The 16,374-nt window shown below is 48.0% G+C and overlaps 1 protein-coding gene across 20 annotated transcripts in view; it reads left to right on the top strand.

The window, feature by feature from the left end:
- Positions 1 to 16,374, top strand: part of LOC149351327 (inactive dipeptidyl peptidase 10-like) — a 357,475-nt gene that overhangs the window by 323,666 nt on the left and 17,435 nt on the right. For all 20 annotated transcript variants that reach the window (XM_089580665.1, XM_089580664.1, XM_089580673.1 and 17 more), the window contains 6 exons: positions 3,454 to 3,528; positions 4,265 to 4,317; positions 6,201 to 6,279; positions 6,860 to 7,248; positions 12,234 to 12,359; positions 13,224 to 13,454. In XM_089580665.1, coding sequence (XP_089436791.1) covers positions 3,454 to 3,528; positions 4,265 to 4,317; positions 6,201 to 6,279; positions 6,860 to 7,248; positions 12,234 to 12,359; positions 13,224 to 13,454 — 953 coding nt within the window. The remainder of the gene's footprint in view (positions 1 to 3,453; positions 3,529 to 4,264; positions 4,318 to 6,200; positions 6,280 to 6,859; positions 7,249 to 12,233; positions 12,360 to 13,223; positions 13,455 to 16,374) is intronic.

The raw sequence follows: 16,374 nt of genomic DNA, 5'->3' as shown, positions 1-16,374 counted from the left end.
AAAGAGAGAGAGAAAGAAGGAAAGAACGAAAGAACGAGAGAAAGAAAGAAGGAAAGAAAGAAGGAAAGAAAGAAAGAAGGAAAGAAAGAAGGAAAGAAAGAAAGAAAGAAAGAAAGAAAGAAAGAAAGAAAGAAAGAAAGAAAGAAAGAAAGAAAGAAAGAAAGAAAGAAAGAAAGAAAGAAAGAAAGAAAGAAAGAAAGAAAGAAAGAAAGAAAGAAAGAAAGAAAGAAAGAAAGGAAACGCGCCTGTTTCCCAGCCAAGAGCTGTTTTGCAGATGCACCGTCGTCGCTTCACGACTACCGCGTGGGCGTGCGCATGTACGGGCGCTAATATAAAGCCTCACACTCATGCGCATGCCACGAAGTTGCATGAAGCACCTCCGTCATACGCAGCTTGGCGTCTCTCCAGAAAGTTCGTTTTGGTTACTTGCTTTCTATTTTTCTTTTGCCCTCGCTCCCTCGGTGAGCTTTATGTGGTGTGCAGCGAAAAGCGGTGTTATGCTTTATTATTTATGCTTGTAGAAAGACTCCTGTGCAAGGCAGTGAATAACGAAAAATTTGCCGCTCTCCACTGGAATTGTAAGCATTACCTAATTGGAAACTTTTTCTGTTCAGGAAAAAAAAATTGCGGTTTATACGTAGAGTGCACTCGAACTCGGAGCATTGTCCACGCAATAACATTTGTGTCACAAGGTGGAGAAACAGGCGCGTTGATGCATAGTAACTGCGCAACGCAGCGCATCAAAGAGGCCAGGGACAGAGAGAAGGCTAAAGACACGGATGAATGTGCGGGTGATTCCAGGCGTGCGTGCAAAACTATCGCGCGCGTATTTCTGAACTGCTCTAGAAAGGAAATGTTGCCATGGATGTTCAGCGCCCGTTGTTCGTGTCTCCTTTGCATCCTTCGTCGCTTTTTGTGCCACTTTGTCTAAATACTTGCGTGCTGCGCCCGAAGACCAAAAATTCTCTGCGTCGCGCGACTCGTCTTCCCCATCCGAAGAAGTTAACATGTTCAGTGAAAAGAACGTGGCACAAACAACCTATCAACGGGATCACGATCGTGAGCATTTGTTTCTTCCCCCTCGTCAGCCTAAACGAGGAAGCCGACGACGGAGGCACCCTATGGCGCGTGCTCGCAACGCGTGCGTGCGCTGGTCTGCGACGCGTGGGGAGAATGTCCTCGGGGTTTCTCAGGCATGTGTTTCTTCCTTTCAGGGCCGCGGCATAAAAATTACCTCAACGAATAACAGGCAGGTTGTTGGGGGCAACAAGGCAGGGACGAAGGTTAGCACGAACAAAGATAAGAGCGACAAACTGAACACAACTCAATAAAGGCAGCAGGGCGAGCAGAATCTGCTCAGGTGCTCTTTCTGCTGAATAGGAAGCACTGATAAAAGCGCTGTTGTGCGTCCAGTGACTACGACAGAGTGAAAGAAGCAACAATGGAAGCATCCCGAGTTCCTAGGGCCTGTCTGGCTTCGCGGACAATGGCGCTTTTGTTCGGCCTTGTCGAATTCGTGCATCAGTCTGTCTTTTCTTATCGCAGTCCTCCTGAAGAAAATTGTTGTTCTACATCTGCTCCGCGAGTTTAATATATTTTTGAAAAGGATTTTCCCCATTACCTGTTCTTGCTTTCTTTTTAATTATCTTTTCCTGTATAGTTATTAACAACACTATCGCCTTTCATTGATCTTTTATTATTTTTTCTCGAACTGAAAAGGATGTCTTCCAAATGTTGTACACAGATGGAAATGACAACCGCCGATTAATTCGAAAATATATTTCATTTGACCCAGTGACGTATATATTGGATTCTTCACAAGTGTGGAAAGCTTGGCGTGCTGGTGCAACGAATTAACGTTAAAAGCGTCATACGAAACAGACGCGGAGGGACAGTAGAACTCACCCTAGGGCTATGCGTGCGTTCGTGTGTATGTGTGTGTGGAGGGGGGGGGGGGAGTTGCCATCTCTTTCGCACTACGATCCAAAGCTCACTGTTGACTTCTTCCCCTTTCACTACCGGAACCCCTATCTATGCGCTTATCGCGTCATGGAATGGTAATTAAAACCAGACGAACACCGGAAGAAAGAGGAGGTACGGGCAGTTTTAAAGTCTCGGGAGAGAGCTCAGTCATGTCACCTTGTAGTACGTCGCCTTGCGCTGGCGCGCCGCCACGTACAGCTTCTGTCCTGTCGGCGTACACGCGAAGCATGAGTCCAGTGGACTCCATTCGAAGCGCATCCGAGTGTGAGCTTCGGCCTCACTAAGAGATGAAGGACACTGCAACAAAAAGAGAAAGAAGCAGAGACGAAAAAGACGCAACGGGGACCGCCCTGCAGTTCGGTGAAAGTTGGGACGTAAAAGCGTGGACCCGTAGGCCAGTCGGGGTAATGCATGTTCCATTAGACACGGCGCTGTGACACGACGTTCAGGAAGCTGAGAGAGACGGCAGGAACGTTATCTAGACAACTGGGAATTTCATTGAGGGCTTCGGGAGTCTTCGATCGAACGCCACGCAGAGAAATGAAGCAAAACAAGGCAGAAAAAAAAAACTAACGTCCGCTCGTTTTTTCTATCTCCCTTTTTTCCTTTTATTCCATCCCTCCGCGCATTTTGCTGTGGACACTTTTACCGCTCTTTCAGTGGCCTGGCTGCGCGCGTGCCTGCTCGAATGCCGACGCGGGCAGCTCCCGTAGGCAACCGGGATGTCAGGGAAGTGCTCTTTCCGTCTGCCCCGCGTTGTTCGCGCTGTCCACCCACGACAAGAGTCGCTCGCTGGCCGGTCCGGCCTTGGCTCTTTCAGGTTTCTCCCGCCGAGCTGTGTCTGCGATGCGCTGTGCGCTCATCCTTCGTTCCGCCACTCCGTCCTACCGACCGAGCCGTAAACGTTTACAGCGCTGCGCCCCAGCGCTCGCGACGCCAGTGAACTAGAGGGGTTTGTGTATCGCGCGCTCCGAACTTCGTCCGCCCAGTAACAGCGTCGTTGGATGGCAGACAAACGCGCTACATCTTAACGAGACGAGCAGGCGGGCCGTTTACGAACGGCCAAGTGAAAGCCTTTAGGAGCGCTGCAGGCTCTAAGACCTGCTCGCTGCGGGGACAAAGTCGCGCGCAGGTTTTGGCATCCCAGGCGCTCGTGGTGGACGAGGCGCGCATTTTATGTGCCGCCGCGGAAATGTTCGCTGGACCGCATTGCAGCTCTGATGTGTTTACCTGCCGGTGGTAGTCCTGGCCCGCTCCAGCAGCGCACGCGGCGCGAGTCGGTGCGACGAAGGAAAAGCAACTCCGTTTGCAACTCAGACTTGTTTCGGAAGTCTTCAGGCGGAGCGATGTCGTTTCATTTCCTTTTTCCTTCATTATTTTTCTTCTTTTTCCGTGAATTGTCTGATGTTGCACAAGAGAACAATGATTAATTTTTGTTTTACTAATTCCCTCTCTCCATTTTTTTTTCAGCGACAATATGACGTGCGCAAGTATTATATGTCGCCTGATCTCAACTTCTTGCTACTTGTCCACGACATTGTGCCCGTAAGTGAGCTTTTCCCTTTTTTTTTTCAGACTTTCGGCTTTGGCGCGTAATTTTGCTATGTGCAACTCTTTCCCCAGAAGCAGCGCAAGCGACGAGAAGCCGAACGGACACTCAGAATAAAAACAGGCGCTGTTTTTCCTTTAGCCTTCCCTCCTGCGCCTCGTAGCTTGCGCTGCTTTTTCGGGGATTCGTTATGAACAGCCAACTAAGGGAAGCGAAAATTTTGATCGCGTGATTTCCTTGCTCATTGTTCGTTTAGTGCAAAGGTCGCTACAAAACGTCTCCAAAGCAAGCCGCGCTAGCGAGACATCATTATGGGCCGTCATTATTTCTCTCTTGGCGGTTAGGACTCGACGCAGACCTAATCTACCCAGTCTCAAAGGACAAAAAGCGCTTCATGAGAAGAACGCTTTACATGCATTCGGCACACTTTTCGCTAGCGCTAGAGCAGCCACCGCACATCGCCGTATTGTGTGCAGCTAAAATATTCAATGGGCGTCGAGACGGTGCGCTCATAAAGCAGCTGAAAGCGCGCTGCCGCAGGGATGGGGAATGGACTGTAGTTCCTTGTGCTGCCTCAGCCGGTTGAATAATATGAATCGCGCCGATTTTGCCCTTTTCCAAATATTCTCTCTACGCACAATGCATAACTGCTGATACAAGTGCACGTCTTCAACCTTTCTTCAGCCCCTCCTCCCATCCATTGACTACTTTTCGCTTTCTCTTTCATTTTAGGTGTTTCGACATTCGTTCACCGCAAAGTACAAGATCTATGATTTTTCGAACAGGTGAGGCTATTGGAGTGTTGTCGTTGTTGCATTCTTTTTCATACTCAGTCTTTTTTCACAATAGTACCACACTGTGGGCGAATACCGCAGCAAAATTATTGCTGCGAAACATAAAAAAAAATTGCAGCAACTTCGGCGTGAAGTGCTCCAGATGATCATGCGCTTCGCGCTCCCTTTTTTCCGTATGCTTTACGCAAGACGTTTTTCATAATTCGTAACGTCAGACCATTACATCTGCTGATCAAAATATACAAGGGTCATTTTTTGCATTTATTGGGGCGGCTACTGTCAGAACGAATGATTCGCAGAAGAGCAGCCTTTCGGCGCCGTTAACAAGGAGAACCCCTTCACTGCACTGTATTTCTTATGCAAGTGGAAACATGTTAATTTGAATTCTCAGAGTATACAAAGTCTGTTCGGATAGAGGGCAGCTGGTTCTTAAAGGTGCCGCTTCAAAAAGCGCAGCCGATATTCTCTGCGATCGGCTCGTGGTAACCGCATCGCACCACGCTCCCGTCACTTCGTCCCAAAATAAGTGCAGTAGGCAGTAAAAGTTTACGGGGTGCGTTCGGCCGGGAACAAATTTATTGTGGCGTTGGCTTCGCGACCAAGTCAAGTCGCCTGGTATTGATTCGAGCGAATGGCGCGTGTGCGTAGGTCCCTTCATACTTGCATGCATTTCAGGTGATTGGCTTCACAGACGGCTCCGAAGTCATTTTTCTTCCTACACCCGCATCCTGTAAATTGTGGCTGCCAACCGTGCGTACATGGATCTGTCGATGCACATGCTCATGGCGCCGACCGTATTCCGATGTACAATTTATCTGCGAAATTCTCCTGAAAAAGGGCACCTTGCGGATCGCCGTGACCTGTTCAGAAGCGCTGGTTAAAAGCCGTAAATTCGAGCAAATTATTTTCACACAAAGCACCATGTGTCTATTAGAGCTAAAAAGCCAACAGAACACAATCCATAGGCCGAAGTGCTCTGACGCTCAGCCCGGAGGAATTTAGCAGACGCACTGTGTTTGTATGAGCGTTTCAGTGCTTCGTAATAGGCGCTCAGGCGCCAGCAAGCTTTTCCTAGAACTGTATATGGTTCACTTTCGACTGGCCTTTCTCGCTCATCAGTTCGGATAACTGGGCCCTCATTCAGCACTGGCCGCTCTATGAGGGGCCAGTTCTCTCGTAGGTTGCTTTTCGCGCGCTTGCACTGGCGGTGTTTTTTCAGCAAATATTGCTATAATGGTGTTTTTTCGCCCTCATAACAGCGAGACATAAAGTTTTGTGTTGATTATAATACGCTTTTTGCGACATATCATTTCACTTGCCTGGTTAATAAATCAAAGAACTTTAACAGCGCATAAACAACAACAAAGGCAAGTTACGCCCCGGAAGGCGCATAACTTGATTGTGCAAAAATGCGCACATAAGCAGCTAAAGCTACCATGCACACGTTCAACGGCCTAAAAATTTAGATTTAAGCCAGCGGCAGTTTGCGCCTCGGGGGAACTCCGTAGGTACAAAAGGGCAGCGGCCGGCGGGTTGATCCGGATTATTCTAGACCGCCTAGGGTTTTTCATTACACACGGAAGCCTTAGCCCAGAGAACGGTGTTGCGTTTCGCCTTCTCAGAAATACGGCTGCCGCAGCTTAGAGGTGCGCTCGCAATTTTGTGCTTAGGCCCAGAACGCCAAAGCCGTTGAACCGCGAAAGCTGAACACAAAGTTAATTAACTTGTGCGAGGCACGTGTTTATTATACCTTGCGCGCAATTTAGTAGTTTGTTCAGAATGTTTATTTTTCCTTCCCTCCAGTGAAACCCTCAGAATGCCTAGAAGGCGCTTAACTATTCTCTCGCCATCTGCTCTGTCGTTCCGTCCTGCAGAGAGGTGTTTCCACTGAAGCACAGCTCGAACCAGGAAGAACTACAATATGCTGCCTGGGGCCAAACTGGAAGCCAGCTGGTGCGTAACGAGCCGTTCTTGTTCTTTCTCGGCTGTCGTTTGCTGCATTTTAGGAAAGCCACGCTACTTTATGTACGAAAATCATTTTGCATAAACTAGGCACTCCAGTTTAATCTGTTTATTCAATGAATGGTATATATCCCTGATGATTACATAAGGTAAGTAGATAAGACAGGAGGTCCTGAAGTTAATGGTGAGACCTTCGAAACAGTCTCGATTTGGGGGGCCGTGCTCAACCTTTTCTAAGCGTTTGCCACCTGGCAAAGCGGAAGTCAAGCTACGCGACGCTTGTGCCCATCGGAAAGCCGGTGGCGTTTTCAATATCCCCCGCATACCAAACAGATACTATGTTTGTCTCTCAACACCCACCACTCGATATGAAGGAACACATTCTGGCCTTTATTCATGCATGACTTTGTGAGCGTTTACAGGTGAGGTGTCCAAGGGTATTTTAATCACGTCAATTGCTGTGGGAAACGCTTCACTTAACGATCCCGGTTCTTTGGCCCGCGTCTCCGTTTTGACGTTTCTCGCGTACGCTCGTCTTAACAACGAGGCTATGGTGGCTGCGCACGCGCAGACGTACGTGTTCGAGAACAACCTGTACCTGATCCCGAGCGTGGGCGACTCGTCCCCCGTGCAACTGACGAATACCGGTGTGCCGGGCGTCGTGTTCAACGGCGTGGCCGACTGGCTGTACGAAGAGGAGGTGCTGGGCTCCAGCGGGGCGCTCTGGTGGTCGCCCCACGGCAGTCGGCTCTGCTACGCCACCTTCAACGACAGCGCCGTGAGCACCATGCCGCTGCCCCTGTACGAAGGCCAGTACCCGGCGGTGCTGCCGCTGCGCTACCCCAAGGCCGGCACGGCCAACCCGGAGGTGGAGCTGCGAGTGGCCGCCGTCAGCCACAGCGGCGCCGAGACCGCCAAGATCGTGCAGCCGCCGCAGGAGCTGCTCGACAAGACCAGAGAGTGAGTGGCACCACCGAGCGGATGCTGCTCTCGTCCGCCTCTCGGGCTCGCAGATGCTATCGGTGGTGGCGATAACACAGTCTTTGCAGAACGCCACTTTGGCTCCGCGTGGTCTCTGCGCTTATGTATCTGTGAGGAAAAGTCCGCTTAAGTTGTCCTTCTCCTGCGAGGAATGCGCGTTGGTAATGTTTGTGTAACGCCACACCCGGTGCAGTGCTCCGTGTGTAGAAGGAAGTGCTCGAACGTCGTGGAAAAAGTGCAGTGGAAAGATATCAAAGGAAACGTCATTGTGGGCAAGAAGCAAACTAATTTAACGGACATTTAATGCACATTAAAAGATAATATGATATTATGATGGTGCTAGGGTTGCTGATTGCAATTTGGACAATACCTTGTGTTTTGTTTTGTTTGTAGTTGCTGGTTGATTATGCTGGTTTTTGGTAGGCACAATGAGACAGCGTTGGTTCTCTTTCTTCTAATACGTTGTTTTGCTCGCGTTTTTTTTTTCTCAACAGTGCATCCAAGTTATCAAATGGAATTACTTTGTTATATTGCCGGCAATATATTATATTTATAAATATTTGAAATATTGCACGGGGGCGCAGGCGTGCAATCGAGCTCCAGTGTGAGCTTTTTGTCTGCGCCCCTAACATATGGATGACACAAATAAAGGTTTTATTTGATTTTATATAAAGCTGAGGGGGGGACTAGCTCTGTTTTAGACATTTCAGTGTTTTCTGGTTGTCCTCTATAGGCACTGGAAACTTCATTTACATGTCGACATGAACTAAACTAAAAACAATTAAAGTGGTCCTTTCAGCATGGTACCATGATACATACGCAAAAAGCGCGGAAAGCTAGCGTGTCTCTCACGAGGAAATGATTGGGACGTTGGTGGTGCCAAGGCGGTGTGAAAGAGAACGGAACCGTGGTTTCCAAGCCGCGGTCCATTGACGCTCGTGGCGAGAAATTTCTACTCGAGCCGCGCAGAACAGCTGCTTCGTGAGCGTGAAATGTGCTCACTGGAACGGAACACCAGCTTCGTTCGTCCACCGTCGTTTCCTTGGCTCGTCCAGCCTCTTTGGAACGTGTCTATGCCTCTCTGCGGTGGTTTAGCAAGCATTATTTTTTGTTCTCCTTGTTACAAGACCTGCGTAGCCGCCACCCACGACAGCATGGCAGCATTTACAGGCATCACATTGCATTTACCAGTGAATCCCCGAAATTACCTGGGGCGACGTAAATTCGTCTGGTCACCTCAAATATTGATCTTGAATATTTGCATACATGTACGGGTTTTTTCTTCGTTGTTTTTAGGTATGGTAGAATCTTTGCATATATGTACGGGTTTTTTATTCGTTGTTTTTAGGTATGGTACATTCAGAATCCCATTCTGCTTACGGCATCCGTGTTCCAGTTTAAGCAAAACACGTAACTGCAGAAACCTAGTATAAGAAAAAAAAATCATTTAATAATCTTCCGGAGCTGCAACTAGAACAGCAAAGTAAATTCTACTCGCGCACAGCTCTGGAAAAAAACTATATATGTTATATTCTGAGCCATTTGTTTTAATTAATTGTTTGAATTGAGGAGTGAAGCCTACTCACAGGAAACGGCGCGGCGAGGCGTCAGAAGCGCGCGACTATATCATACTGGACGACAACAAAGAGCAAGTTAATGGCCGAGGCTAAGGATTTTTTTTTTCGTGAACGTTCTGAAACTACGGACTCGATATAATTTTGGGCTTTCACGTGCTTCGCTATTACTCCCGTTTTCATTCAAGCGCGCGCTGATTAATGTGACGGTCGAAATCCATGTTTAGTAAGTTTCGATGTCGCGCAAATGTTAAACGACGCGCTGGCCGAGCGTAAAGTTGTGGCCACTACGACCGGAAGCAACGCCTTATAGATATACGAATGAAACGAGCGTTGATTTGATTTTTTTTTCTGTTTCTTTCCTGGCGGCCGCTAGCCTTCTTGATAAACGGTCGGTTATATTATAACCCTGAAACTGTCCTTGGGCACTTTCAGACGGGAAACACAGCAAAACTAGACAAAGAAAAGCCCTCCTTTTTCATTATCAGCCTCCAAATGTGGACAATCGTCGCGTTAGGTTGACCAAACATGAAATACATCAACTCGCATACTTTCTCGGTAATTATTCCACAGAAACGTGCGCCAGTGGTTGTTTTCCAAAATTTCACAGAACAAAAAAAAAACTATTTGCTCTCTCTCTCTCCTTCTCTTTATTTCTTCTTTTTTTGCTTTTTTGGCCGGGATAGGTGAAGGGAAGTATATATTGGGCCACCGTTTCTTCGGAGTGAGCGAAATAGAATAGAATTTGAAGCTCTAGTCACGGAACCAGGCACTTGCTCAGGAAGAATATGCATTATTTCATTGTTGAAGGCAGCCTTATTGGGGGTAGGTGTCTTTTATTGGAGCTTCTCCCGCCGCTTGAGTAATTCTCCTTTTAGAGCATACATTGTGACGGATAGTTACTCTTAGGTTGGTTCTCACGCATGGTTTTTTGCTCTTTCTAGTGTCTTTATTAGATGCGATTTTTCAAGGTATTTATTCCGTCATCAAGAATGCAGACGTCTCTCATGTAATTTTCTTATGCTTCTTGGAGCAGGACTGACTGCGATGTTTGCATTGCCTTTGATGCGAAGGTATACAAAGTGTTAGTGCAACCGAACACGGACAGAGCAAACTAGGTCGTCCCTTTCTTGCTTGACGCGATGTACGGCGAGATGCGATCATAATTTCATGCAGTGTAAAACCTGTCGCTGCCGTTCAGTGTGTGTGTGTGTATATATATATATATATATATATATATATATATATATATATATATATGAACGGGTTTTGCACATATTGTATTTTCTTAGTACAGTTGTATTGTATCATCTCAGTGCAACACTATTGACAGAAATAATACATTCTGATGTAAATAACTCCTCAGCAGCGCTGTTCATGAAGCACTGAGGAATGCAATGTCTTCGTTTTAGGCGTTCAAGCACAAAGAAGTGATTATCCACACTTAACTGCGTGCTAGCGTTTTCATAGGTAGAATTACAAGGTTTTTGTTGTGTTCGAAAGAGTATTTGTGCCCGATTATAATTAGACTTGCGTAGAAGAGGGCTTTTTAAGCGTGCTTTGTATGCATAGCCCTTTGTTGTTTATTACGTTATAGTTTACTCTTGCATAATATATAAATGATTTCCTATTAGTTCAAGGAAAATATTGGTGGTCCTTGTAACCTCCAATCAGCGACACGTACGGTTGTCCAAATTGTTCTAAAAGAATCCTGTGTCAGTCCAGCAGTGTTATGGCCAATACACCGTCTCTGACCCGGTGTAAAGGCCAAACGTGGCTGTAAAAGCACAGTAATGTAAACTCAGAGGTTGCACTTGAGATGTCTTGTCTTACGATTTGCTCTTGTGTCATTTTTATAAGACCGTATTTTGTTCCACCAAACGCGCTTTCTCTGTTAGTTGCGTGCCTCTAAAATGCATGCAAGTTGCGGAACATAACGAGCTTGAAATCAGTTGCACAACAATAAATGATTGCTTCTTAAGTGAAGCAGCAATTAGCAAAATATTATATTATAAGCAAATATGAGCAAACAAGAATTGGTAATTAGCCGAATTAGCTAAATATGCATGGCAGAAATAACGGCAAGCTAACTTTTCTGTACGACAACGGCGCTATGCGGCAAAGCCTAACGCATTTCTGTAGCAGCAGGGGATTTTTGATCTGCTGTTTCTACCGCAGAGTCCCTTCTTCGGAACCGTACGCGAAATTTCTGCAGCGTTACACCGCTGAGACAACAGTATAGGTGCTAATACGTTCTGGAATTGACTTATAAGTTGTTTATTTTGGACAGAAACGCGCGAAGCTTTATTTCTGGCCATCTAAAAAGGCTTTGAAGGGCTGCGTTCCAAGTAGACTTAAAACTTTGTACAATACAGGCAGAAGCGCCTATTTAAGTGTAATTTATGCCCTTTTTTGTTTTTAAGGACATAAATACACTCTTTATTTTGCACAGCTAATAAAGGGTCAGTCAGTTTCTATTACCTGTAATGCTGCACATGCCGCCTTATGTTCTCTCAGGAGCGAAAATAATCTATGCTACGCAAGGTTCGGTTAGACTGCGTTGTCGCGTCATTTTCTAGCAGTGACTGTTGTCGAGACAGGCGTGAAAATGTCCGTTTAATCCAGGAGTATGTCAATTTCTTCGTTTCCAAAAGTGGTGCTCCTGCTTTATTCGAAATGCCTAAACGCGTCGCAAGAGCAGCAAGGCACGAGACAGCACGTGGCACACACCACTTTTGCTCTGAGCACTACGTCGCTTTTCGAGACACGTACTCTTCTTTGATGTCCGTTTTGTATTTTCCAAGTGACCAGCCTTTCACTAGCTAATGCTGTAGCCAACACTACTTATTCCTGCTTTAAGTCTCTAATTTATTAATAATTTTTTTATTCGCCAAAAAAACACGTTGGTCTATAAAGCTGTTGTGGAAAGCCCCGGGTTTGATGTATACTGCTTGTGGCTCTCATCTCAGTGAAATGTCATGTGACGACCATTTCTGCGTCTCGCTTCCCTCGGCCACCGCAGCCAAGGCAGAACCTGTGACTTTGTGCGCAACACCAGAACGTCACAACCACTGTGACAACCGCGGTGGACAGTCTGGATCTTAAAATATGTGTCACAAAACCGGTACGTCATCCAAAATGTCTCTGTCTGCACTACTTGAGTGAGTATGACATTCCTGTAGTGCTTGTGTGCTCCGAAGGGAATGTTTTTTTTGTTTGTTTTTTCACGTAAGTGCTAGTCTCATTGGTCTCTACTGCAAGTTCGTAGCATTGAGTTTGGTTGTCACGTCTTAACCCCAAAGACTCACTGCGGGTCGTTACCAAGTGTATGATACAGCTGATGTAGGCGCTATCGTTCTGATGAAAGCAGCGCGACTTCTTCTTGTGCAGGTACTACGTGACAATGGTGGCGTTCCTGGACGAAGAGGCGTTGCTGGTCAACTTCTTGTCGCGGGCGCAGAACTGGACGCTGGTGTCGGTGTGCCGGGAGGCCGCCTCGGCCTGGCACTGCTCCAAGTAGGCACCGCTTCTCCCATTCGTCAGCCAGGCCGCCACTCGCTGGCCTGTCAGTCAGGGCGGCACTCTCTTCGCTCACCACGCACACGACAACAGTCCAGCATCACTTTACACGACCTAGTGCTATCTGGTTGCTGAATTTGGATCTTTCGAGCTTTGCACCAAAAACGTGTCAACGCGTGCGGAGGTTGTGTCGATTGTGGTGACACATAATTAACCACCAATATAAAAGCTCGTACCACACATCTCTGTAATTTTTTTTTCTGTCCACAATAATTCCAGGAATAGATTCAGCGCTCTCTAACAACTTTCCTTCCGTAACATGCTATTCTGGTGCAAAGCTCATGCCAACCGTCTCTCTAAGGCAGACTGCTATAGCATGTCTGGACGCTGCAGGGCCCGTCGCGCAGCTCGTATGACTGGGTGGATAACAGTACCTGCCACATGCCACATGTGCAAATAGATTCGACATGTATATTTGGAAAACTTGTATTGAATTGTATTGCGCGGTGGACGGTGGCTTTTAGCCCTCCAATTAATTGTATTTGTGTTCACATCCCTTTAGCTTTGTATTGGCACCTTCATGCATTAGCACATTTTTATGCTCACCGTCGTCTTAATTATCTTGCAATACTAAGTCTGTATTAATAATGCGCACTGATGCCGCATTGAGAGCGCGTGTATTTTCTTTCCTATCCTCCATTGCGTTCGTGCTTGGAGTGTGCAACACGGTAACAATGTATAAAGAAATCCGCCCTATAAGGGCCCCTCAGGCTAGCTGTATCAATAAATAATAAATGAATAAGACCCGTACACCGAGGAGCAGAGCGCAAGTCCAATGACACGTGGTGTGCACCATCGCAGGCAGGCCGTCGAGACGGCCTCGGGCGGCTGGATCGAGCTCAGCGAGCCGCCGCTCGTGACGCCCCCGCTGAAGGGGGGCCCCGCCTTCTTCCTTCGGCTGCCCGTGCAGGACGCGCATCGGGGCAACTTCCGGCACCTGGCCGCCTTCCAGGAGAAGCGGCGCACGTGGCTCACGCACGGCCCTTACGACACCATCGCCGCGCTCGCGTTCCGCCCCAAGACGCTGCACCTGTGCGTGTTGTCCCCTACTCCCTCTCTCTCTCTCTCTCTCCTATGCGCACTCTATAGTCGCTTGCATTGCATTACAATGCGTTATGCAGATAGTATACAATGTGGCCTCAACCACTGCAGAGCTCACGCCTATCTGCATCCGTCAGGTTTCTCCTTCAGCCGCCTCCATTTACTCTTCCTCAACCTTCTGAGAAGCTTTATACGCCTTTCCGTTCGCTATGCTTTTCTAACTTATTTGAGCTCGCTCCGGTGCTTTGAAGCAGGCAAGGACACGCGTGGCCTTTAGTCTGACACGCTGACATCATTTACCTGACGGTGCCGCGAGTTCACTTGCCTGCTGTGTGCCGCGCGAGCTCGAGTGTTCAAAATGGGGCCTCTTCAGTTCAAGAGAGATTACACCAGTGGCGGACACGAAACTTCGTAGTGGTCTAAATATTAACATTTAAGTTAAGCTTTTGCCATAGTTCGTACATGCACATGGATTATAAATGTTAGTAACTACGGTAGGCAGTGTCATCCGCACGTTGTTAGTAACAACAAATCGAAGTTCATTGTGCTCTTCAATGTGAAAGTTTGCGCGGGTTATGAGCCGAATTTGGCTCTCACGACTCGTGAGCCCCGTTCATTGCTAACGCCAGAGATTGTCACGAGACTGAGCTACAAGCAGCGTGTGCTAAAGCGTTACTACTAACGATTTTGAGGTGTGCACGGTTATGCTTTATTTTACCCCCATCCTAGACTGACGCAGCAGCGTAGGGTGAACCGCGTGTAGTTTGCCTGATGTCTATTTCACACATTTCCTTCTTCCGGTAACTCGGGAAAAAGTGTGGGATTTATTTAGCAACAAGTACTTTCGAACTGTCAGTTACACACGCTATCTTCGGGTGCATAAAAAGGAACGCCCATGGTAATTGCAAGAGGGCTGAACGTAAACTGACGTTACTTTTGTACACTTGTTGAGCGCGCGCTTATTTCGCGTTCTTAGACCACGTTAAGTGTGCCGCTTTCGTTCAGCGGCATTCCGCTTACAGCTCTTGTCTCGCAGATGGAAATTTACGAAGCGGTTGACAGCAAACGAGTTGTCAGAATTTACATTAGCACAGGAGGACAGATAATGTTTCCGCTATTGTACAGTAAAAGAACATGGTTTCTGAGCATCTATTGTCCCGTGTACAAGTGGCGGGTTGTTAGCCCGATAATAGTATCTAGGATCCTATTATTACTAATATGCAAGTTATGCTTCCGTTATGCTTCCGGCCAGAGCGATAGATCACACGAATATCGTACTCTTGAAGGCGTAAGGCCCATCGGGCGAGGCGGCCATTTGGGTCTTTTAGCGAGGACAGCCAACATAGGGAATGGTGGTCCGTGACGACCGCGAAAGGCCGGCCGTACACGTAAGGCCGAAATTTCCCGATCGCCCAAACGATCGCCAAGCACTCTTTTTCAGTTACTGAGTAGTTTTGCTCTGGCTTCGTCAGGGTGCGGCTCGCGTATGCAACAACATACTCCGCATACCCCGGTTTGCGTTGAGCAAGAACAGCACCGATACCAACGCCACTGGCATCTGTGTGGATTTCAGTTGGAGAAGCAGGGTCAAAGTGGCGCAGTATGGGCGGAGAGGTAAGTATAGACGGCGCAACGTGATGAACGCGTCGTCACAGGCAGGACTCCAGCTTGATAGGTCGCTACTGCCACGAAGAAGTGCAGTCAGAGGTGCGATGATACAAGCGAAATTTCGGATAAAGCGCCGGAAGTAAGAACATAAGCCGATGAAACTGCGAAGTTCCTTCATCGTAGAGGGCTTCGGAAACTCAGAGACAGCACGAAGCTTTGCTGGGTCAGGAAGGACACCCTGTTTCGACACGACGTGGCCCAAAATCGTCAACTGACGAGCAGCGAAGCGACATTTCTTTAAATTGAGTTGAAGCCCGGCTGCCGCGAGGCATCCCAAAACTTGCTCCAGGCGAACGAGGTGCGTCTGGAAATCTGGGGAGAAAACAACGATATCGTCCAAGTAACATAAGCATGTTTTCCATTTCAGGCCGCGCAGTATCGTGTCCATCATCCGCTCAAAAGTGGCAGGGGCATTGCATAGTCCGAAGGGCATGACGTTGAATTCATAGAGCCCGTCAGGCGTCACAAAGGCTGTCTTGGAGCGGTCAGCGTCGGCCATCGGGACTTGCCAATAACCCGAACGTAGATCTAAAGAAGAAAATAATTCAGCTCCCTGCAAGCAGTCAAGTGCGTCATCAATGCGGGGCAGCGGGTAGACGTCTTTGCGGGTAATTTTGTTCAGGCGCCGGTAGTCAACGCAAAAGCGGATAGAGCCATCTTTTTTGGTGACAAGGACGACGGGGGAAGCCCAAGGACTGTGCGATGGTTGTATGACGCCCCTCTGTAGCATGTCATTTACCTGGGCGTCGATAACTTGGCGTTCGGTGGCCGAGACGCGATATGGGCGTTGGCGCAACGGCGTATGGGCGCCAGTGTCGATCCTATGGGTAACAGCTGAGGTGCGGCCCAAACGGTGGTTCGAGAAGTCAAACGATGACCGAAACTTATTTAGCAGGGCCTCAAGCTGGGTCTTCTGTGGTGGCGAAAGATTCGCGTCGATTGGGCGCTCAAAGACGGCTTCGGGAGCGGGATCAGGAGACGATGGGGAAGAAGTAAGTGAAGACACTTGCATGCGGCAGGGGTCATCTTCATAAGGGTCCCAGGCGACGATGGAGGCGAAAGGCTGGACACGTCCCAGGCATTCACCGCGAAGAAGATTAGAGGGGCACAGGAATGGATTTGACAGGGGCAAGGCGCTGCAGCCGGCTGAGACGGTAAGGGCGGCGAATGGCAGGGGTAGACAGTGACGAGAAGCGAAGGAGTCGGACGGGATGAAGATGACAGGGCCGTTGGATGCAGAGTC

The sequence above is a fragment of the Amblyomma mixtum genome, chromosome 3, assembly GCF_055824585.1.
Source record: "Amblyomma mixtum isolate Tamu chromosome 3, ASM5582458v1, whole genome shotgun sequence".
NCBI classification, from domain to species: Eukaryota; Metazoa; Arthropoda; class Arachnida; order Ixodida; family Ixodidae; genus Amblyomma; species Amblyomma mixtum.
The sequence above is the reverse complement of the archived record's forward strand: the minus strand, read 5'-3'. Positions and strand labels throughout refer to the sequence as shown.